The sequence below is a fragment of the Cyprinus carpio genome, chromosome B9 (assembly GCF_018340385.1).
Source record: "Cyprinus carpio isolate SPL01 chromosome B9, ASM1834038v1, whole genome shotgun sequence".
NCBI classification, from domain to species: Eukaryota; Metazoa; Chordata; class Actinopteri; order Cypriniformes; family Cyprinidae; genus Cyprinus; species Cyprinus carpio.
The window spans coordinates 27,865,557-27,891,298 of NC_056605.1; the positions used below are offsets into that span (position 1 = coordinate 27,865,557).

General features: G+C 35.0%; 1 protein-coding gene across 11 annotated transcripts in view; it reads right to left on the reverse strand.

Moving 5' to 3' along the window:
- Positions 1 to 25,742, reverse strand: part of LOC109096423 (histone deacetylase 4-like) — a 211,662-nt gene that overhangs the window by 67,563 nt on the left and 118,357 nt on the right. For 10 of the 11 annotated variants that reach the window (XR_006155648.1, XM_042731796.1, XM_042731793.1 and 7 more), the window contains 4 exons: positions 21,976 to 22,220; positions 17,253 to 17,403; positions 15,657 to 15,777; positions 12,529 to 12,647 (listed from right to left, as the gene is read on the reverse strand). Coding sequence is in view for 10 of the 11 variants with exons in the window: in XM_042731796.1 (XP_042587730.1) it covers positions 12,529 to 12,647; positions 15,657 to 15,777; positions 17,253 to 17,403; positions 21,976 to 22,220 (636 nt within the window). In the remaining variant the exon portion in view is untranslated. The remainder of the gene's footprint in view (positions 1 to 12,528; positions 12,648 to 15,656; positions 15,778 to 17,252; positions 17,404 to 21,975; positions 22,221 to 25,742) is intronic. The other variant, XM_042731791.1, reaches the window with a different exon arrangement.

Genomic DNA, 25,742 nt, shown 5'->3' on the forward strand with positions numbered 1-25,742 from the left:
CCTGCAAGCTAAAGTTCACCGTGAGGGTCACGCCTGTTTGAAGCTGTCATCCAGGCACGGTCGTTTCGCCCATTAGCCACTGCTGACATTTTCACCCACTCACATACTCCAACAAAGGCTTCTCAATTCATCTCTTGCCCCAGTTGTGCTCTAATGCTTAATCCTTGCCTCGTTTGTGACCCCGTGTCAAAAAGTGCACGGCCAAGTGAGAAGTGCATGCAAAGTTCATTATAAGCAATGCAGGCCTGGCCACTGTAAAGTGCACTTAATAGTCATTTAGAACGGAGCCTTGTGCACCTTTTGCCATCTGCAGACATTAACATGTCAAAGTGCTCAAATCATACAAACAGTGATGAGGAACACGTGTTTCCTCTCCCCAGTCAAGCGTCTGTCTCTAAGAAGCAGTAAAACAATTTAGTATATAGTTTTAAAAAAAGTTTTTTACTTAGCCTATTTTTTTCTTTTTTTAAAGAGGTGACAGGGAGATTTAAATTTTTCCTTTCTCTTTGGAGTCTTACAAGCTCTTGGTGCATAAAGAAGATCTGTAAAGTTGCAAACACTAAAGTCTCAAATCCAAAGAGATATTCTTTATAAAAGTTAAGACTCTGCCACGCCCCCCAAAACACCTCGTTCTAACATGCCCCCACATCTCTATGTCACTATGTGGAAATATTTGCGTAATGCTGCCCAAATGTTCATGCAAAGAAAGGAGTGGTTTCAGTAACTGCAGTAGTGTTGAAGCAGTCATTTCAGGGAGATGCTATGTGTATCTAGCCAAAAGCAATTTATTTGGCCTTCCGAAAGTAGATGCATTTAGGAAGCTTTAAGATTACTTACAACAGAACAGCAATGCATTTTATGGACGACCGTTTTGTGAACCTAGGAGAGGAGGTGATTCAGACTTTGCTATGACAATCTGGCGCTTCTGAATCAGCTACTGTAAGTATGTTTTGTTATTAAAGTATTTGCTATTGACTCTTCAAATGCAGAGTTTTGCGCGTCGTGTATGTGTGTGTGTGTGTGTGTGTGTGTGAGAGAGAGAGAGAGAGAGACAGGGTCACACAGTGGAGTCAGCTGTCTTAACCGTCCGTGGCTTGTGTGCTGCAAACACATAGGAGCTTCATCACTGTGTCTGTCACGTGACTCTGTTCCCCTTTCGGGCTTGAACTGATGGTAAAACTAATAACATTATTAACTGTCTTTACATTTAGTTTGAAAGATGAAGCTCGCGATTATGGAAAGGGCCGTTATATTTCCAACGAGTGCTTGCGGTGTTCGGCCAATCACAATGCACTGGGTCCTTTAGCCAATCAGAGCAGACTGCTCTTGTCAGAAGGAGGGACTCGTTTGAGAGAGGCTGGGCATAGAGGACCTACAATAATGTACAGTATTTGAAAAATAATGTGTTTTTAGAACATTAAAGCATGTCAACATATTCTGTTACACCAAATACACAAAATAATGATCTTTAAAAACCATCATATGACCCCTTTAAGTATAAACCTTATTCTTTTTTTTTTGTTGTTAGTAAAGATTCATGCTTAAAACAGGAGAGAGAGAGAAAAAAAAAACAGGATAAGAAAATGCAAACTATAGTTTATTAATAAAACAGTCAAAATAAATTATAGTAAGCTTGTATGTTGACAGTAGTTTCAGCAAGAGGGCATATAATATTAAATATTAAAATATTTTAAATATTAAAAGTATACTTACACGTGTGTGTGTGTGTGTGTGTACGCACACATACACATACATAATTTTTTTTCAGGTGATACTTTTTTATGTTTAGTAAGTTTAGCATTTATTTCAAATTTAATAATTACTAGTTACATCATAATTAGTAATTAAGTGTAAATAATTGTATAAACTATAAATTACTGTCAGTACATTAACATTAACCAACATTAAATTCCTTACAAAATAATAATAATAATAATAATAATAATAATAATACATCTGAAACAAATTTATCATGTTTTAAAAATACAGACTAAGGTTTATCATTACTATTATTTATTTATTTATGTATTTTTTTTTTTGTAGTATGAGATACTGCTTTGAAGTTAATAACGGACAAGTGCAATGTTTCTGAAACAACTGAATATATACTAAATTAAAATATCAAACATCTGCATTGCATCACAGCATCATTGCATTGCATCACAACTCAAACATCTGCATTGCATCAGAGCACAGAAATAAAAATCAGACTGAATGTTCACATTACAACAATAAAGTGAATAATACACAGAGCACTAATATGACAGGCTGCCAATTCATAATACACATATACCTTAATACCTAAATACAGTGAATCAAATTCAAAAGTAAGTCAAACTCAATTTAAATGAGTTTTGTAGCTTTATGGAAAGTAGTGTTAAAATCTGGTGTTAAATACTGGGAAAAACATATATTTTTTTTTTACCTTCTATGGTTTCTAATGAGTCATAACACGTTGACATGGATGGGTTCAAATGAATGTTCAAAGTAAAAACCTGCATTACTGGCTCTAAAAGTTAGATGTTGTCTCCTCTCAAGAGCACTCTATTCTGAAAAGCCAATCTTGTGGTTATACTTATAAAACTAGATAGATATGTGGACGGCACTTCTTGTAAGTGGTAGGAACATTCTCAGACATCTATGTTAAAGAAACCTGGGCATGCTGCCATTATTGCTTGCATTAGCAGGGGCAGAGGAACAAGGAACGGTAATAAAGACAGGTGTAAATTTAACAAGAGCGCATGTGTCCATCTTACACCATCTGCCATTTAATAAAAAGCAGAAACAAAACTTTTACGATTACAAAATGTGAGCATGTGAGCATCACCACAAAGCACATTTAAAAGTAACATGTTAAAATGTCTTTTTTTTTACTGTACAGAAGCAAAAATAAATACCATAATATGTTTGCAGATATTTAGAAAACACGCTAAGTTCACATACTTGACTCTCTGAAAAATAATGCTACTGCCATATATTCTACTTTGAAATGTGAGTTCCATGTCGGAATGTCTGTTTTTGTTTTAGTTTGCGTGATTCTGCAAACTGCCAAATTAGCCAATAGACTTTTGACACCCCGGGTTGCCAGTTGGTGGAAAACACAGCATATTGCCATTAAACAAACTGGGCCAGAGATCGCAGATCCTACCCAACCTAAAAAGCCTCAGCATCCATCTAAACATCTAAACAGAGGAATTAAAATGCAAATAAAACAATTTATCAACTTGCTCTTGTTCTTGATCGTGTCACCAATCTGGCAACCCACATTTTGAATATAGACTGCAATACCCAATCCAACCACTAGCGGTAACATTACATTCTGCACCTATAAAATGATATTCAAATCCAACATTTCTCAAGCTATACACCCTTTGGTTTGACCACTTGATGAATTTGAATAGTTTTAGCATGAAATATAGGCCATGGTCGGCAGCTGTAAAGGAAATGGATGAGCACTCTAACTGGCAGGACTCAAGGCCCTTGACTATCACCCGCCTCTTGTAAAAACTGCTGAGATGGCAGAAACGTGCGAGTGTGTTCGGGCCAGCGCTGTTGCAGAACTCTCTGACACGTCCGCTGCAGTGGCCCATGATATTTGCTGATGTTACACACTCACACACGTCTGCTCCAAACTCAACTCCTGAAGGGTGACGGTGACCCTACTGGGCAGTCTGACAAGGCAGGACAGGTTAAAAACTATTTTCACCAAGTGAAAGTCCACAATGTAGATAAATGATTCATATTATTTATATAGCTCTTCATACAAGTAGTCTCAAAGCAGCTTCACAGTAATAAACAAGAAAATAACGACAGTCTATAATAGTGTCATTATTCAACTTAAGTAAGCTTAAGTGTAGTTTCAGTTTAGTTCAGAAAAGCACTATGGATGCACAGATATTAAAATCGATAAGCCAATATTTCTTTTAATTTTTTCATGGCCGATAACCAATAAAATGGCTGATATTAAAATTCTAAATTTGTTCAATAAATAATCAATCAATAATTATACAGAGCAATATGAAAATGGATATTCGCTTTGAGATTTTTAGATTCCATTAAAAAAACAATTTTTCACGAAGTGAAAGATCGCCATCAAGGTTCTAGCTTGAGTTTAACCATAATGCAGAAAAGCACTAGGGATGCACAGCTATTAAATTCAATAAGTTGATATTCCTATTCATTTTATGGCTGATATTAAAATTCTCTAATATTTTTTTCCGATTAATTTAAAAAATAAAGCCTAAAATAATAGTTTCAAATGCAGATATTTGAAACCGATATTTCTTTCGTTTTAGGGCTGATAACGGATAAATGTCCGATATAAAAATTCTACAATTAAATTGAAAATAAAACCTATAGTAAATTATTTCAAAGGCTAGCAGGGAATTTAGGCATACAATTTTTTTATTAAGCAATATGAAAAATGGATTTTCACTTTGAAATTCTCTAAAGATTACATTTAACACTGTAATTACATTAGTTACCCCACCCATGCCCAAAAAAAAAAAAAAAAAAAAAAAAAAAACTTGTTTAATAGAAATGTAGGCCAAAATACATGGAAAAATAGGGACCTTGCACAATTAAATAAACAATATTCACCCAGTATCAACTGATTACAATAAATAAAATTAGTTGATAATCTATACAGTACAGGTATTTTGTGCATTCCTAAAAAGTACCAACTTCCTCTTGCACAGCATCTCTGACATCAGAGATGTCAGAGCACCGAGAAGAACCTCACACCACAAGCACCACAAGATGAATTCATTCTCAGAATATGAAATATTCTATATAAAGACATATTTTCATGATGATGATGATAATTGCTGAGGAGAAGATCTGGAGGAGTTACAAGGCTGTTAAAGTGAGGACAAGTTGTCAACAAAGCCAATGGGAAATGACAAGCCAGGGCTCCAGACAAAAAAATTGAGTAAGGAGACATGGGCTCCTATAAGAAAAAATATTTTTGTTAGGTGCCACAGAATAAACATGTTTTTTATTTATTTTATTATTTTGACATTTCAATATCTTTTCTTGACTTTATCAGCATTTTAATCCATCTTGTAGATGACCTGGGAACTAAGGTTCACTTAAAGTGGAAACTAAATGTCTTTTCCAACTTATAAATATACAGTCACAAAGAATTGTTCATTACAGAGAATCTGTACCAATATCATAAGCATCACTTGGCCAATGAGTGTAGTTTGGGCTCCTCCTAAATGCATCCTATAAATGTTGTCATATGTCTTTCACACCTTCAGTCTGTTTTTCTACATTAGTAAAATACAATTTTATAGGAGGAGTTGAATCATTTAGACAACAGGTTAAATAAAAATATTAATATGCAATAGTTCATAAATATAGCAAAATGCTCCTCTTTATAGTTATTTTTGTAGCTGACTGATGAGCCTATGGGCACCAAATGGTTATTCTGAGGTAAATGTATATTACGTTGCAATGTTTACAAGCTTTACACGTTTTCCACAGTTTTGACACAAAATGAGTTTTTATTATACGAGACATTTCAGTAAGTTGTACTGTAGGCTCTCTTCTAAAATATTCTACCTTTTGATGTTAATTCATGTTCATTATGTACTATGGTAGTAATGATAAAGATATGATGTCTTCACTTAAATAATGGTTCACTTGCCGCTAAAGCAATCGCGCCTGCCGCATTTAAGAGCACCAAAACTGTAATTAATTTTTTTGAATTTCGTTATGAATTCATTATTCATTATGAATAACAAAGCACAAAGCTTTTTGCAATTACTGGACGGCAAGCGTGCTTCTAATAATATGAAGTTTATGCATTAACAAAACAGCAGACAAAGATCTTGATAACAAGAAGCCATATTAGTAAAGATTAGAAAATGACGATTGTTAACAATATTGCCAATATCCACACAACAGCTTTACCTGTTGTAGTTTGTTCAAGTTGTGCATGAAATAGACGCTGCTTTTCTGCACTTTTACTTATACGTCTCTGTCATTATCGATCTCTCTCGTGCTGTCCAACTGAGCTGCCTTTAACAGCTGTGCCGTCAGTCCTTCTGTGCTGCCGAGATGACTGTTTGAAACTATTTTTTCCACTAAAACTTTGATGTGCATCGTCTTAGATTAATATGTGAACATAACAAAAGATGTGATGGCAAAAAAATCAGGAAAAAAGGCATTACATGCAAATTTTTAAGTCATAACGTAAATATATATAGTCGCAAGTGGCGACCACAGCAAAAACTTCACTCGCAAATGCAACCGTTTTAGTTGCAGTCTGGAGCTCTGCAAGCAGAAGTCATCACCCTACAGCTATTAAAAAAGCACTTAGATCCATATAAGGGAAATGAGCTCTTAGGAGGCAAACAGAGGCTGTGTTGAGTGGGCAGCATGTTCAGGAAGCGGCACAGCTTCTCATTAGCTGCAGTCAAAGCCATTTTATGGCCATCAGTAGTCTAAGACAGGAGTTGTCAAACCTTTTAATGCCAAGAAACCCTTAACATGACTATTCCCTTCCTAAAATATAAAATGAAGTAAGATTTTCATGCATACAGGTCCATTTATACTACCATTTATACATTTTTTACTCTTATGAGTAAAAAACGCTATGAAGCGACTTTGCTTCACAACATTACAGTTGAATCACTGATGGCAGATGGAGTATTCTGATGATGTCTTTTATACTTTTCTGGACATTGACAGTGTAATTTACTTGTCAGTCTATGGGACAGTCTCAAGCCTCCCGGTTTTCATCCAAAAAATCTTAAATTGTGTTCTGAAGACGAACAAAGCTTTTACGGGTTTGGAACAACACAGGGGTAAGTGATTAATGACAAAATTTTCATTTTGGGGTGGAGTATCCCTTGAACATCTTAAGTCAACAGGTTAACATTAAGTATAATATAAAATAGTAAATATAAAACACACTAAGAAAATAAATATACAAGTTGATGCAGCAATATTTGAACAATTTAAGGCTGATGATACAATGGGAAACTTTTTGAGCAATGGTGCCGTCAATGGGCAACCAGGGCAGACACAGGGCCCATGACCAGTCTAAAGTCTCCAGATAGAAATTTGTTTCCCATTCTCAGTGGGAAAGTGCCCAAGCAACATTGCCTAAAAAAGTTGCTTGGCAAAATTGCTCAAAAAGTTGCCCTATGCATCATCAGCCTAACTTTTTTCAAAAGCCCTAAAAATATACTGTACATACTGTAAACAAATAGATAACCGCTTGCATTTGCATACGCATTTATCAGCTTTTGGTTACCAGACCTGATCACTAAACATTACCCAAGAAACAAATCACAGTCCTGTGCACTCTTCTGTCCTTTACAGCCTGGATCCCAGCTCTTATTAGCAGGTATTAGGTCACAAATTGCAACCTCCAGGCTGATAAGTGTAATTGTGATTAAAGCTCAAGCTCAATTCCTTCCAGATTTCTCTTTCCTCAGCTTTCTAATCCTGTAAACTCCCCAGCAAAAACTGATGTGTCAACATGAATGTGAAGAGCACTTCGATGTAACCTGGAGGCGATTCATATGGTGTACAAATGAGAAGAGCAACGGCAATGCTTTGTGCGACGTCTCAAACTCATTTTCTGTAAAAGTGTCCTATTTCTGATAAAACGAGAGCCGTTTTTTGTTTCAAGTGAGGCATAACAGACAGTCATTTACTCAGTGCCCCAAGGCTGTCAACAGCAACTAATTGTTTGCAATGAATTTTGAGCCAGATTGAGCCACTTGTGCATGACATGTGAAAGAATGAGTCACCGAAAAAGAGTCACGGTTGCTGCAAGCCCGCTCTGCACAAAATGTCAGCTCTGTGACCTTCCTGCCTGCTCGAACACGTTCAGAAGAACACAGCCTCGCAGCACTGCAGGAGAGACGCATGAATGAAACAAAAGAGCTCTCGCTGAGTCACATACTGCACACCATACATTCACACTTAGGAAGGTGTCAGCACCACTGCTGGAGGACGTTACCTGTAAAAGTAGCATGCTCCAATACTGCATTACTTATTCTAAAAAGTACATAATTATGGTACATTATGTCATGTTGGTTTTCCACTACTTTTTCTGTCCTCGTGCAAATTTTTTCACATATGACAATCACAAGAAATGTAAAGCATCACAAATCTGAATGGTACATTTCTGACAAAAAGTTGCTAAATATCTTTTTTTATTCTCTTGCAAAATCAACAGAGATTTTCATCAGAAACTTAACATAAAAATCATCAGAAGACTTGTCACATGCAACTGCAATCGTGAAGATCAAAAATTTTATTACATAAAATGTTACTTATTTTTAAAAAGTGACTTGTGTAAATGTTCAAATGAAAAAAGTCTAATTATGTGAAAAAATCAGATTACTTAGTGGGAAAATCAGATTTTTATTTTTTTTAATTTAAAAAATGTGATTAACGTGAAGAAAAAAACTGATTACATGATACATCTATTATCTAAAAAAATTTTTAAGATAGTGTGTAAATTTAATGAGCAAAGCATCGCCTGTAGCATGAAATAAATCTGATTATGTGAAAAAAATAATTACATAAAATGTTGTGATTTGTGTAAAACTGATATGTAAATTTAATTACCAACATATTACTTTTTGAGTAAAAATCTGATGTAAAAAAAAATCTAATTAACATTAAAAAAAATCAGATACATCATAAATGAATTATCTGAAAAAAGTAACTAATACTTTGGAAATTTAACAAGCAACGCATCACTAATTACTTGAAAATCTAATTATTTAAAAACATTGTGTATATTACAATAATATTTTTCAATGTCTTGCTGTGTAAAAAAATATGATTATCTGTAAAAATCTGTTTACACAAAATGTAATTTAACAAAGTTACTGATATTGCATCAATCTAATGAGTAACGTAATGTTGCATGAAAAAAAAAAAACGGACTACGTGAAAAATCTGATTTCATAATACATTATTTATTAGAGAGAGTACCAGATATTGTGTACATTTAATGAGCGACATCACTTTGTTCATGAAATCACTTGTTGCATAAAAATCTGATTATGTAAAAAATCTGATAACACAGTAACTGATGCTAAATTAGATATTTGATTGAAAAAAAAAAAAATATGATTATTCAACATGCAGCGCTTATTTGAACAAAATAACTACACAAGTTAAACGTCACTTTACTCATTGAGAACAGCAATTCCATAACGCAACTTGTAACATATAACGCCCCAAAACACTGCTCACCACTATCAGAAAACCATGACATAAATCCAGAAGAGCAACCGTCTGTGCAGCATTCATAGCACTGGACATCTAGCAGACTTCACTGTCCTAAAACAACATCACACTTCCTGCAGCTGCCAACAGCCAAGGTTCCAGATGTCCGACGGTTAGGTGAGAAGTGTGAAAACAGACTCGGGCCTGTCCTGAGAGGGAAAGAGAGCGTCAAACAGTTCTAGTTAATGCCTGGGCCACCCTCCTTCTCCGTATCCCCTCTACAGGAATGTGCTCTGCCAGCCAGAGCAAACTGAGGTTTATCTACAGCGGGACGACTGGAATCGCCTCGCAAACGAGCCTTACCACAAACTCAATCATCAGAACTAAACAAAGAACATTTCACAGCTTGAAGTTCAGACATCGGATCCTCTTTCCCGGAGTACCACCGCCTGTATGCTCCTGCTGCTTTCCCAGGTTAACAGCTCGCATGGGAAATATAACCGTGAAAGGACGTCAAAGAGGTTGTGCCACTCATGGATAATGAAAACAATGAACTGTGGGAACACAGATCACATCAAACCAAACTGTGGATAGCAACAGCACAATCAGGGTCCAATATTAACACCCGCCAAGCGCCAAATGTGAGTAGATGACGACAGGTAACTTGTCAACAGCTAAATTATAGGTAAGATCATAAGAATCTCAGATTATGTGCAAGTGACGTGTCAAAAATTCTGCTGATGGAATAAAATTAAATTCAAATCGATTAAAAGCAAACAAAAACAATCTATTAAAGAAAAATTAACAACTATTCCTTGTGGAAAAGTTTCTCTAGGTTGTATGAAGTCATTTTTTTTCACCGAACCCCATGTGGCAACACATATGGTGGAATATTTGTTGCATTAAGATAAAAAAAAAAAATATGGAATAAAATAATTTGTTTCTTTGACAGCTGCAGTTGAATAGCACAATGACTCATGCCGTTTGTCACAAATATGCAAAAAAAAAAAAAGCTATGAAATTAATTAAATAAATAAAACCAACTAAACAGTCTCTTTCTTACAGGGAAAATAAAATGAATAAAATAATACAACAGCTAAACACCTGTTTCTAATAGGGATAAAATAGAAAATATACTAAAATACAAAAATAATATATAATATATAAAATAATAAAATAAAAAGCCAAACTATCACTTTCTTGTAGGAAAATAAAATAAAATTAAATAAAATTAAATGCCTGTATGGAATTTATAGCCTGTAAATTTTCTCAAATTATCTGCAATTTGGCAGGTGCAGCAAAATGTTCATTTTGGACTCTGAGTGCAATGAATGTTTAATCTTCCTCATGCAGACCTTGAGGTCATAAAGGTTGCTGTACAGCAGGACCCTTTCATTTAGGTAGCAGGAGCTGCATTCACCTTCTGTCCGCAGTTACCACTGTAGTGCCCTCTGCAGTACCTCCCCCTCTCATCTCCCTGGCCTGCACTGTAATTACGCAGGTCTCACCAGGGCTCTGTGTGTGCTAAAGGCCCTGGGCAGGTTGTACTGCAGGTCCCTGACAGGCCCATTTCCAGGGTGATTAATGAGCACAGAGGCCTTACTTCACCTAAACCAGCCCAAAGTGAGTCTGCATAGGAATTGCCCTTGAGTGCTCTCCTGCAGAAGGGCGAGAGGGAGGGAGGGCGACAACTTCTTTAACACACACTGCCTGGAGCCCGATAGTGAAGACAGTGATGCTGAAACAGGGGGCACAGGACCCATGCCAGCCCACAGACACTGGAGCTCTTAACACACAGCAGATGTCAGAGAGAATGTCTTTACCTAAACCTCCTAAAACCTCATGAACGTTTTTCCTCAAAAGCAGAAAACTTCCCAGACTGTTTCGAGAGAGAGAGAGAGAGAGAGAGAGAGAGAGAGAGAGAGAGAGAGAGAGAGAGAGAGGGGGGATAGGACTCTCTAATGCCATCAAGTAAATCTAAGCAATGTTACCTGGACCTTAGGCGCATCTAAAAAAGAATTGTCAACAACTTGTTCTGGTCATGTTTCACAAAACAAAAAAAATAAATAAAACAAAAATAAATAAAATAACTATTTATTCATTTCTTTTCATAATAATTTGGTATTTTTCCCTTCTGAATTTTAATGGAACATGAAAAAACTATATATTTAAATAATGCAATTAAATAATGAATTTGTAAAAGTTTTAAGTAAATTAATAAAGGCGGTGGCTTGCTTGAGTCTGCTGAACGGTGATTTAACACTACGTTGTCACCTAGTTAGTGAGATGCAATACTATAAAGTAATGTATTTGAGTTATCATTGCTAAAAAATGTGTTTATGTATATATATTCTCTTTATGTATATACTGTATTCTATATATAGTATGAATGGGAAGTGTTTCCAGACTTTTGTCTGGTAATGTACTATGATATACACAAAGAACATCGGCCGATATATCAATATAGGACTTTTTTACTCCCTAATATCGGTATCAGCCCCAAATACCCATATCGGTCGGGCTGTAATCATAAGCATACATTACTGCAATATTTGTTGTATTAAACTTTCTAATTTTAATTAACAAATGACATTACCATAATAAGCATTTGAATTTAATGGTCATGAAAATTAAATGTTGGAGTAAACTGTCAAAACAACTACATGCAAAGATTTAAATTGTCCTAAAATAGGTTTATTTAACTTAGTTTTAAATATTTAACTCATTAAAAAAAAAAAAATACTTATTAATATTATTTATTTATTTTTAACTTATAATTATTTACTTATTATTCCTCTGAATTTGGGGATAGATTTTTGTTAATTGATTAACAAAAAAAAAAAAAAAAACTAAAATTGAAATAAAAACAAACCTAAACAGTATTGTATAAAATAATAACAATTAATACAAATGACAAAAGCTCATAGCAAAATTACTAAAACTTTAATTAAAATAAAATAAAAGCGAATTCATAAAAAAAACTATAATTGTATATAGATAATACTAACATAACACTGTTCAGAACATCTTTGATTATATAATTTTTTTTGCTAATTAATTTTAAGCTATTCAAAGCTATATCCACATTTTGCCGCCGATGAACGTCACAATCTTATACAGTTGTGTGTGAGTGTGAGAAAATGGCTTCTGCATCTACAGAAGGAAAAAGTGGTTTCCACGAGCGTCAATGGAAGCAAAGGTCACAGAGTTTGTTCCACATTTTTTTGGAACCAGTTCTGATTAAGTAAAACTGTACTGGTGTAAGCAACCCTAGTGAAAGTTAAAAGACAGGGCAGGACGCATTGAGAAGAGGGGGCTTAGTTTTACCCGTCTTGCGGAGCGGGAAGTCATCTTTGGGGTCGTACATTCCCAGCACCGGGTGGTTGTAAGTGGAAATCCCTGTCTGAGGTGGTGAGCTCTGGTCCAGGGAGCTGTGCTGGGTTTTCCTGTGGAACAAATCACAAACACACACATAGGTACTCAAATATGTGCATTTCTAGACATTTCCACACACAGCTGCTCAACATTCCCAGCAGCGGGACGCTTTCTGCCAACTAATGGGAAAGCAAACTCAGATCACCCATAATGCCTCAGTGCAGTCAGGTTATCATTCTGTTTACAAATAAACATGCTTGTGTATGACACACTTTCAGATTCAAAAATATCAGCTCTAGCCCATCAAAGCTCTGCAAAAATAAAGGGATTTATGCTGGGCATCTGAGGTCAGCTGGCTTCCAACAAGAGTGACAAGTTAAGTTTTTACATTGTTACAAAACAAAAGTGTATTTTTATTATTAAATTTAAATTAATTCAAGATTTAAAGAACTCAAAAAATATAAAATTCAAAAGCTAACATATAGAAAGATAAATAAATGAAGTAGATAAATAAATAAAACTTTAGCAGAAAAAATAATTAACAAAATAAAATTACTTGATTATCAGAAATTTTGGTGGTTGCAGCTCTAGACAAAGCCATTAAATTTACATACATAATAAGAATATGAATATATATTATAATTATAATTTAATTTAAAGAGTTAACAAATTCATTTTACAAATAAATATAATATTAAGTAAACAAGTAAATTAAGTAAACAAATAAAATGTTATTTCATGTATGTATGTATGTATGTATGTATGTATATATATATGTAACAATATACATATACACACACACACACACAGTTATATATATATATATATATATATATATATATATATATATATATATATATATATATATATATATATATATATATATATATATATATATATATATATATATATATATATATATATATATATATATATATATATATATATATATATATATATATATATATATATATATATATATATATATATATATATATATATATATATATGTATATATATATATATACACATACACATACATACATACATACATACATACATGCGTTATTTAATAAACAAAAATATTTCCGATATTTCCGAAATATTTCAATAAATTAAGCTTTGTCATCACAGGAATACATTTCATTTTATGCATACAGATATAAATCAGAGATATTACTACTGTTACTAATGATTTTTTTGTATTTTAGGTTAAATAAAAGCAGCCTTGGTGAGCATTAAATAATAATAAAAAAATCTTATTGGCCCTAAACTTTTGAATAGTAGTTTATGTACATAAGTATGTAAATGCAAAAGCATGGAACATTTCTCTCAAAAGGCCTCACAGATGAGGAGTGTGAAAGGTGGGCTTGATGGAGTGTGAGTTTTTCACACAAACACACCCCTGTTCACATCCACACCCTCACTCACTGACACACGCCTCCTCTTCACCGCTATCTTTCACACATGACAAGCTCCCCAATCAAAACTTGCTCAAATATTTCAAGAACCCAGAGGTGACAGCAAGCTACATCTATTGTGTGGTGAAGGGAGAAACAAAACTGTCAATCAAAGTAGAAACTTGCATAGCATGGTTTTACTTTGACTTACAGCTGCAAGCGAACAACTATGCCACACTCTGAAGTTTGGCATCAGCTTTGTGTAGATCATTAGCTTCGTTTTGATCTGCTTTTAAGATCTGTCTTAGGTAATCTGATCACAGCGCTAAATACAGGTGTAAACAGGTCCAAACCACTTCAGTATTCGATCACTCAAACCACATTCACAGCTAGTTAAAGGTGCAGTGTGTAAGTTTTAGTGCCATCTAGCAATGAGGTTGCGAAATGTAAATGTAAGGGGACCCGCGGTGTATATAGAAAGATATTGCTCAATCTAAGGTAATAAAAACATAACGGTTCATTAAGTAAGGTCTTTATACACCTCTGAGAACATAGTTATGTATATTATATTGAATTTCTGCCAATAGATCTTTGTAAATATTACATATTGCACCTTTAAAACACTCGTGACGACACTATATTCATAGCGTAAATGCTAATCTGTCCTGAAGCATCTCAGATAGCAGTGAACAACCACTACTCACTTGCCAATCAATCACTGTGCTCATCACTTGGAGAATTAATACAATAAAACAAAATTAAAGCCCACCAAAATAAATAAATAAATAAATAAATAAATAAATACATAAATTTTTTTTGTGAGAGGTGCAGCTGACAAATATGCAAAAACAAATTTAAAACAAAGAAACAGCAAATTAATCTCGTTCTAACAGGGAAAATAAAATAAAAACAAAGAAACAGCAAATCAATCTCTTCCTTACAGGGAAAAACAAAAAACAGAATTTTTTTTTTTAGTTTATTTTTTTTTGTGATAGGTGCAGCTGACCGGCACTGTTTGCCACAAATATGGAGAGAAAAACAAAAAACAAAAACACAAAAAACAAAACAAAAAAAATAAAAAACAAAACAAAAAACAAAAAAACACACAGCAAATTAATATCTTTCTTACAGGGGAAAAATACATAAAAATAAATAATAATAATAATAATAATACGAAAGACAAATATCCTAAAAATATGTGTAACATTATTTTTTTTCTTGTTCTTATTCTTATTTCTTTTAAAATCTGTTTTTTACAAGTGAGGCACTTGACTTGTGCAAACCTGTTTTTTTATTGTTTTATTATTATACTGTGTGTGTGTGTGTGTGTGTGTGTGTGTGTGTGTGTGTGTGTGTGTGTGTGTGTGTGTGTGTGTGTGTGTGTATACATACATACATACATACATACACACACACACACACAGAATACATTTACATTTATGCATTTAGCAGACGCTTTTATCCAAAGTGACTTACAGTGCATTCAGGCTAACATTTTTTACCTAACACGTGTTCCCTGGGAATCAAACCCACAACCTTTTGCGCTGCTAACGCAATGCTCTACCACTGCAACTGCATGCAATTTTGTCTCAATTGACTGCTTTGTCAAAACCAGATGTAAACAGGACCTGTAAGATGTCCTTTCTGAAACATCATCACCAATCAGTTTTTGATACTCACCCGTACCAGTAGCGCGGGTCATTGGGCAGGCAGTGGTTGAGACTCCTATGGGCCAGCGCTTTCTTCTTGTTGAGGACGAACTCCTGCAACCTCATCTTCACCTCAGTGCTCGCCACAGCGCCTGTCGATCAGAGCCCACAGTTCAGGAAGATCACAAACAGCCAAGCAGCGGGACATTAATGGCATTTTCTCAGCCTCTAGCCGCGCTATACCACAAGATCTATCTAAAAGCCTCAGGAAGGGGTTTCATGCATTTGTGACTGTCAATTTCTTCACCATTTCTAAACCCTGTAATTTGCAGTGCTGTAATTTCGTCTTCTAAATGCTCTTAAAAAAACTCTTAATAGTCTGAGACTGAGAAGATCGAACAGTGCCCAATTGATCACGACCACAAAGGCTGACACTTGTTTTCTGGTGTCGATAAACCACTCTTCCACTGCAGACCGACTCTGTTCAGATATCTCTTCACATGTGAGAGGAACGACCCCTTTATCTTAAATAGAGTGCAAACTCTTTATTCCAATTCCCTTGAGACCGCCACGGTTAAACAAAGACGTCTTTTTTCTCACTATTGTGCCGTCTCTCAAAGAAACACATCAGATGGATGAATTCTCACAGCTTTTCCTTCAATTACCACCTTTCCCATCGTCTGTAAACATGTCCCCAGAGGCCGTCGCTGGTGCACGCGCTCCTCGCAGGCAACAGGTGACCGCCGTGTCAACAACAACAATGATGGATAAAAATAGACTGGCTATACTGTACTGCCAGGAGCATCTCAGATAAGTACACACTCTCTGAGAAAATATACACAACTAGTGCCAGTGTCATAGGTAATACTGCTCATGCCTAAAACACCAAATATTACATTGTGTGCAACATACTTAATATCTAATAGGATATCAGACCATTGATTTTGCCAAAAACTACCATAGACTTAACAGGCCACACACACACTAGCTATGTTTCCCATTCACCTACTTTTATGCACATTTTGAGATATCGCATAAAAAACCACCAAGATGCAAATAAATTCTTAACATGTGCATGAAAAAAAAAACATATGCAGTTAAATTTTTATCCAATGGGAAAACGTGCATAAACCACAATGAAAATGCATTTACCAAATAAATTCTTTGATGTGCATGAAAAAAGTAATGTGACTTTGCGCGATAGGATGGCATAACCGGAATAACGTTGCACAGCAAGATAATATGACCGCATTTACTGCATTTCATCTGTGCATAACTAATATTATTTAGTCATAGTGAAGAAACAGAATCCACATAGTTACTCTAATAATGACTTTTGCATGAGCAAACACCCTTAAATTATTTTTTATTTTTTTTTATTGAAAATTATTTTGAAGGAAGTGATGCAGGTCAGACTCAAATTTATATCATCTACATGAGTGGTGATATATATGGTCTGACGTGATCTAACAATATGGGCATTTGACTACTTCAGGCAAGTTTTTCATTTTGGTTTTAAAAAGCAATTATAATGCTGAGACAGACATCCAAGCCACAGTGCTGCTGATTAGCCTAATAAATCAAAGACCTTCATGTGTTTCAGTCAGGTAATTAGTTTTTCACTCACTCTCTTGGCCGCGTTCTTTGTTTTTGAGTAACTGGAGCTTCTGTTCCCGCTGCTGTTTCTCCAGCTCCTGTTCCTGACGATGGCGCTCCAACTTCCGCTGGTGTTCCAGGAGCTCCTGCTGATGTTTCAGGGCCAGGAGGTCCTGCTGATGCTGAAGGGGAGGAAAAAGAACACACACATAAACATTATTCAACTCAATACAGTGGACCTTTTTTTTTTAAACGTATTATTCTGTTCTTACTGAGTAAGATTCTCTGGTGCATGTTATTTCAAATATATACATAAAACATAAATAAAAAGTGTGAAGTAAATGAAAAATACACATTAAATAAAAAATTAAAAGTAAAAAAAAACAAACAAACAAAAAAAAACACTACTGTTCAAAAGTTTAGGGTCAGTAAGACTTTTTAATTAAAAAGAAACGAGCTTCCATTCAGCAATGATGCATTAAATTAGCAATCACATACAAAAGATTTCTGTGCTTTTTATTCATCAAAAAAAAAAAAAAACAACAACAACTGTTTTCAACAATGATAATAATAATAGGCTAAATATTTCTTGAGCAGTAAATCAGCATATTAGAATGATTTCTGAAGGATCATGTGACACTGAAGACTGGAGTAATGATGCTGAAAATTCAGCTTTGCATCAGAGGAATAAATTACATTTTAAAATAAATTCCAATAAAAAAAACAGCTATTTAAAATTGTAATAATATTTCAAAACAGTGCTGTTTTTACTGTTTTTTAATAAAATAAATAAAAGCCCTGGCGCTTTCTTTTTTATATTTATATTATTATTCTTTTTTTAATTTATTTTTATTATTGTTATTATTTTATTTATTTAAAATTATTTATTTATTTATTTATTTCACATTTTTACCAATCAGATTATGATAGTAAAAAGATAAAAACAGCATTTCACATTGACTCTATATTAAAAATACACACGACTACACCAAAGTCGTACCACCAATAATTAGATGCAATGGTTGGAAATACCGACATCATACAAGAAAGCAGTTCCTGAATGTGTTTATTGATGTCTTGTTGTGTAGCATAAAAGCAACATTCCACTTTTTTTCCAAATGAAACTAACATAAGCAATTACCTCAACAGCTCCCTGACTAAAAAGAGAGCTAAAAGACGTTGGTAATCTCTCTCACACTGTGCTCTGTTAATGCAGCCATTGCGTCTAACATTTCCCTTTAACTGCATTTCCACTTCTGCAGTTACTCAGCTCAGCAGCAGTCACATCCATTACTGGCTTGAGATGATGGGTAATATCAGAGCCGTATACAGCTGATGCGTGGATGCTGAGTGGATATCGGTGATTCTGGTCAGTTAAATCACATTAACACTGGCACAGGGTCTAATAAAGCTCATGGCTAGTCTGTAAACAAGCAGTTACTTAAGAAGATGCTTTCATCCAGCCTCAATACTCCTCTTTTTTGTTATATAAGTCTTTCCTCTCACTTTCCACATGTCTTTCTGCAGGTCCTGGGAGATCACCGGCGATGAGTCATGGGCGTCTGTCACTTGGCAGAGCGGGGCTAGGGGCTGAGCACGTCTACCGAACCGCAAAGACTCTTCCTCATCAGGCAAATCTCTGACATTTCTAACTGGAGCTTTTCAAACCATGCCATGTACCTCACCTCATCAATATGCATGGGTCTAACCACCATTTCACATCACATCTGGGCTGTCTAAGACCAGAAATAAGCGATGACACAAACCAATATCAACATCACATGACATGACCCCCCCCCCCCCCCCCCCCCCGAAACAAAACGACCCTCCCCCCCCCCCCCCCCCCCCCCCTCACCCTCCCCCCCCCCCCCAAAAAAAAAAAAAAAAATAAAAAAAAAATTTATGGTAATGTTAATGACAATTATTAATCTCTAGCACAATATATATTTTTTGTAGTATGTATGTATGTATGTATGTATGTATGTATGTATGTATGTATGTATGTATGTATGTATTTATTTATTTATTTATTTATTTATTTATTTATTTATTTATTTATTTATTTATTTATTAAGGACAGGACAGGACAGGACAGGACAGGACAGGACAGGACAGGACAGGACAGGAAAGGACAGGAAAGGAAAGGAAAGGAAAGGAAAGGAAAGGAAAGGAAGGGAAAGGAAAGGAAAGGAAAGGAAAGGAAAGGAAAGGAAAGGAAAGGAAAGGAAAGGAAAGGAAAGGAAAGGAAAGGAAAGGAAAGGAAAGGAAAGGAAAGGACATGTGGCCAAGTATGGTGTCCCATACTTGGAATTTGTGCTCTGCATTTAACACATCCAAGTGCACACACACAGCAGTGAGTAGTGTACACACACACACACACACACACACACACACACACCATGAACACACACCTAGAACAGTGGGCAGCCAATGCTGCGGCACCCGGGGAGCAGTTGGGGGTTACATTTGGGTTACAAGTCCAACTCTCTAACCATTAGGCCACCACTGCCCCATAACTGTGACTCTCTAACTCCGACTCTCTAACCATTAGGCCACAACTGCCCTATTTATAGGCTATTATGCACCTGAGCAGCATTAAACAGTCTGTACAAATAAACATACAAGCCATGTCAGATGCAGCTTCTTTTCCACTTTTGCAGTGTAAAGATGTCTTTTGTTGATGTTGAAAAAAATGTGATTGGTAAAATAAAATAAAATAAAATAAAATAAAATAAAATAAAATAAAATAAAATAAAATAAAATAAAATAAAATATTAATTGAAAAGTGGTGTTTGGTCATTGCATTGTGACAATCAGTGTAAAGTACTTTTTATATGATGTAATGCTAATACACAAATTGAAAAGTAATTTTTTGGAATTATATATTAAAAATCATTAAATTAAATGTAATTTAAATAGATTTTATTTGATATATATAAAATAAACTATTTATAAAAAATCTACTGGTATATAATATTTATTATAATAATAACCATTTAAATGCATTACAAGTTTAATTAAAATGTTTATAAATACAGAAATACATATAAAACAAATCTAATAATAAAATAATAATTATTTGTTTTCATTTATTTACTTATTTAAATAAAATTAAAGTCAAAAATATTTTATGTATTATATAAGTCAAAAATATATGAAATTATGTATTATATATATATATATATATATATATATATATATATATATTATATATATACACACACACACTGTATATTGTATCTTATTGTATCATGTGCATTATCTTATTGAAACATTATATTACATTAACATTAATTCTACATATTACTTTGTTAATTAAAAGTTACTTCAAAGAAACAACCATGTGTTTAAATGCATATATAAAATACATTATATGGATATTACTTGGTTAATAAAAAGTTAATTCAAAGAAATAATCAACAAATAAATTAACAAAAAATAAATAATTACATTTGAGAGATTGCTTCAGAACAATGTAAACTCCACTGAATATGCCACTGAATTTACATATGGAAAAAGAATGTATAGTATGAATATATATTTTTCAGTAGATCTGCAGAGCTCACAGGCTCCCGGTGTTTCCCAAGGACAGAGTTCCCACAGCGATTGCAGTCACCCGTCTCCCGTCCGGCCTCACAATGAGAGCTCAGTCTGGAGGCCAATGACAGCAGCGCTGCCTCAGGAAACCACAGACACGACAGATCGCACTCGCCAACAAACGTTCAATATCCAAACAAACTCCATTCCTCACAATCCCCACAAAGAAATGGAAAATCGAAGACAGAAGCATGGGAGCTTTGAAGCAAGGGAGGAATGGAGACGAGAACCACTGCATCGCGAGCTCTTTACACAAACAGAATCAAAATTCTGTCATTAATTACTCTCCCAAACCTATGCGCTGTTACTGTATCCATGGAACATAAAAAGTTTAAGCAGCACTCGTCCATTCAATTACAGTTCAGTGACTACGACTGTCAAGCTCAAAAAAGCACCGTAAAAGTATGATAAAAAGTAATCAATATGGCTTGTGAGCTTTATTTATGTCTTCTCTATCTATATAGCAATGCTTTGTGAATAATACACCGAAATCTCAGGAAAACAACAAAGCCACAGCTTTCAATTTATTTTTGTGTTTAAATCTAGACACACTGTACCAGGCTTGCCATCAATGGATGGTATTTAAAAAAAAAATCAACTGTTGAATATTTTGTACTGGTTTTTCAATTTAAACCTGTATAGAGTGGTGCAGGAATGCTGCAGAAATTCTAAAACCTGAACATTTTGCACTCCAGTTCCATCACGCCAAAGCTTTCTTAAATGGCTTTTTGATTAATTGCTTGAAATAAAGTTTGTGGTTAACACAGGCTCAAGATGTTTTTTACATTTTATTCTATGACATAAAATAAATCAGAAATAATATTAGAAATAATATGAAATATTTTTTTCTATAATATGAAATATTTTTTCTGGATTAAATTTTAAAAAAGTTTTACTTCTGCCGATTGTATTTAGGCTTCAAAATTCATAACACTTGCTTTTCTATGTGTGAAGATTATCACGATGAACAAAATTCATGTAAGAATCATAAACCTTTGTCAGTTACAGAGCTCATTTTCTACAACAATCCAAAGCCAAAGGAAAAATCAATTGTTTTTTTGTGGAGGATCTAAAAGGTGATTCAAACTTCCAGGTAGGCCTACAAAAACAGCTCATCCCCGCAGCGCTCTGTACAGAGTCAGCGGCTCTCGCCTCACCTTGACATGCTCCTGCAGCTGTGCTTCATGCTGGCGCGAGAGCTGCTCGTGCTGCCGCTGAAACTCTGCGATCAGGAGCTGCCTCTGTATCTGCTGTTTCTGCTTGAGGGCCAGAAGCTCCTGCTGCAGCTGCTGCTCGCGCTGGGCCGGGTCCGTCGGCGCCAGGGTGAACTGGTGATCCACACGCAGGTCCATGGGGATGGCAGAAGGCGGCACTTGCAGTGGCAGCGCCGCACTCACATCAACTGTGGAGAGAGAGAACAGAGACTCAACAAACTGTACAGTTCTCAGAGTACTTAAAGCTTTTAAAGCCATTTTAAACTTTTAGGAAAAGCTTTTCTAAGTCAACATTCAAATATCATTTACTGTACACAAACTAACTTTTATGCTGCAAAAATGAGACACATAGGTAAGACAATTTTGCAAGAAAATACTGATGTGTACAAAGACTATACATTTACATTATTTACATTATACATTTACCACCACAGGTATCTTTCCCAAAACAAATTAACATTTCAATAAAAAATATGATAAATATTACATTATTAAATATTAAATTATCTACTTTAGCTATAGATAGATAAATGCACACACACACACACACACACACACATTATTGTGGTTTATTTTATAGCATGCAAATATATAACAATTAAATTCTAAAATAAAATTAATAATAAAAATATATGCATAATTATCATACATAACTAAAATATAAAATTAATAAAATAAGTATTTATTAAATGTATAAATACAATAGTCATTCATTAATAAAGATCAATTTTTAAGTTTTAGTTTGTTTTTTCAAATTAATTTAATAAACGTTCATTTAAATGTCAAAAATGTCATTCATAGAATTGCTAAACTATGAATTGCTTATTTTCAAGTAATTTTGGATAAAAGTGCATTGTAAATTAATAAATGTAAATAATTATAATTGCCTTTAATTTTAGTTCAACATAAATTTAAAAAGGAAATAAAAGCAAATAATTCAAATATTTAAAGACAACAAGAATCAAGGATTTTACAATGCAATGTTGCACTTGTTAGAAGATGAGAATGTTCTAGAGCAAGTTCACATGATGCCTGTTCCAAAAAACAAATGTTAGTTAAAGCAACTATCCTATCAAAACCATCTTGAACATTCCTCAAAACATGTACACAGAGTACAGTACTGCGTCAGCATCATAGTGGCCATCAAATTAAACAGAGGAAAGAAACCTCATGTCCCTGCCACAGATCATGGTTAGATTCACTACTAGCGAACAGCGTCACTGGAATCAGGAAGTGGCCTGGCTTGCGGCATCTTCTTCAATCATCTCTATCTCATAACAGATAAATCTGAAGAAAACTAAGGAACTGAGCAATTGCATTCCACAGCGAGGATGCTTGTGTTGATAAGTAGCTTACAACCTTAAAGCTAGGTTTTGTAGGTAAAATGAGCAATGAAATTCAACACAAGAATAAGTAGGACATCACTAAATGGCATTTTATTTTGCTCTTTCTTTTTAGAAACTGTCTAATTACAATTACAAGCTTAGCCAAGGAATCCTTGAATATCACCAACACATCACTATAAACTAGGATTTTTACTATTACTAGGATTGCTTTACATTATTTATACAATTTCTATAGCATCCTAGCGCTTTTTCCAGGCTAAAACTAGGCCAAGGTGAACAAAGCAGACATGTGGTCTGCAATAAATGGCCTCTGACACCATGTTACATCCAGACTGCTGACGTGGGACCTCTTCATTTGTGCATTAGTGAATGGGAGAGGTTTTAGGGGGAACACTGAACACATTCATGCTTCAAGTGTCAGCTCCACTCATGGGACGTCACGATGCCCCGAATGCCACAAGTTCAAGGATGTTCCTCTGACCCCACAACAGAAGAATCAAAAGCCCTCAGCGGAAGCCCCATGGCCACACAAAGACCAGCGTCAAAGGCTATTTGATATAATGGAATAAAAAACGCTCTTTAATCCTGACCCAATCATGTCATAAAATCATGTTTATGACGCAAATCCTTGGTCACAAAGGGGCCGTTGATGCCCGGCCCCCTGAAACTGACCACTACGTTCTTTTGCAGTCCACACTCAGCTGGACAGGAAGTAGTCAACTAGTGAACTACTTCCTCCACATTTACTTTGCATGAATAAGCGGTGATAAGAGCGTTGTTTATCTGTGTCTTTGCTGTCAAGAGACAGGCAAAACATATTTGAAATTTACCGCCCAGTCCAAACAAAGCCCAGTGACAAAAAAACAAACAAAAAAACAACAACTATTAGCAGTAATTAAAATGTCAAAGAAAACCACAGCACACAAGCAAACAGAAAACACTAAATGAATTAATAAATACTGCTTTAATGTCTTTCATTCACAATGGCTAATCTTGGTTTGCAGAAAATGTAATAGTTTAGATGTGAGTTCAGAAGAGAACAAACAATGGCCCAAACCCAAATGGTGCACATGTGGCTTCCTTTCAATTTGTCTTTCTATCCATCCATCAGTCTATCCTTCCATCCATAGTATATATCATTTGTCTGTCTATCCATTTGCCTTTCCATGTATCCATCCACAGTATCTATCCATAAGTGTTTATCCATTTGTCTTTCAATCTATCTATCCATCCATCCATCCTATCTATCCATTTGCCTTTCTTTCCACCCATCCATCCATCTACCTATCCATCAACCAACAGTATCTATCCATCAGTCTGTCTTTTTATCCATCCATCCATCCATCCATCCATCCATCGTAACTATCCATCAGTCTATCCATCCATAGTATATATCATTTGTCTGTCTATCCATGTCTTTCCATGTATCCAACCACAGTATCTATCCATCAGTGTCTATTTATTTGTATTTCAATCAATCCATCCATCCATCATATCTATCCATTTGCCTTTCTTTCCATCCATCTACCTATCTACAGTATCTATCCATCAGTCTGTCTATCTGTTTGTCTTTCTATCCATCCAATAATCCGTCCATCCATCCAACCATCCATTTACCCACAGTATGTATCCATCCATCTGTCTGTCCATTTGTCTTTCCATCAGTCTGTCTATCTGTTTGTCTTTCTATTCATCCAATGATCTGTCCATCCATCTGCCTACAGTATGGATCCATGTCTATCCACTTGTCTTTCCATGCATCCATCCACAAAATCTATCCATCAGAGTCTATCCATTTGTCCTTCCATCCATCCATTCATCTAGAGCATATATCCGTTTGTCTCTCCATCCATCCATACACCCATCCATCTACAGCAGGGGTGCCCAACCCTGCTCCTGGCGATCGACTGTCCTGCATTGTTTAGCTTTAACCCTAATCAAACACACCTGCCTTTAATTTAAGTGAGCCTGAAGACCTTAATTAGTTGCTTCAGGTGTGTTTGATTAGGGTTGGAGCTGAACTTTGCAGGACAGTCGATCGCCAGGAGCAGGGTTGGGCACCCCTGATCTACACTATATATCCATCCGTCTAAACCATTTGTCTTTCCATCCATCCACCCGTCCATCCATCCATCCAAAGTATATATCCATCCATTTGTCTATCCTGTCTTTCCATCCAACTACAGTATCTATCCATCCATCTATTTGGACAGTTTATCCATCCATCTGTCCAAACATCTATCCGTCCATCTACTGACAGTATATAACCATCCATCTATCAATTTTTCTTTCCATCCATCTGGCCTATAAACTTTGAAACTTTCTCAAGCAAACATTCAAAGTCTGTCTCCATAAACTTTGCTT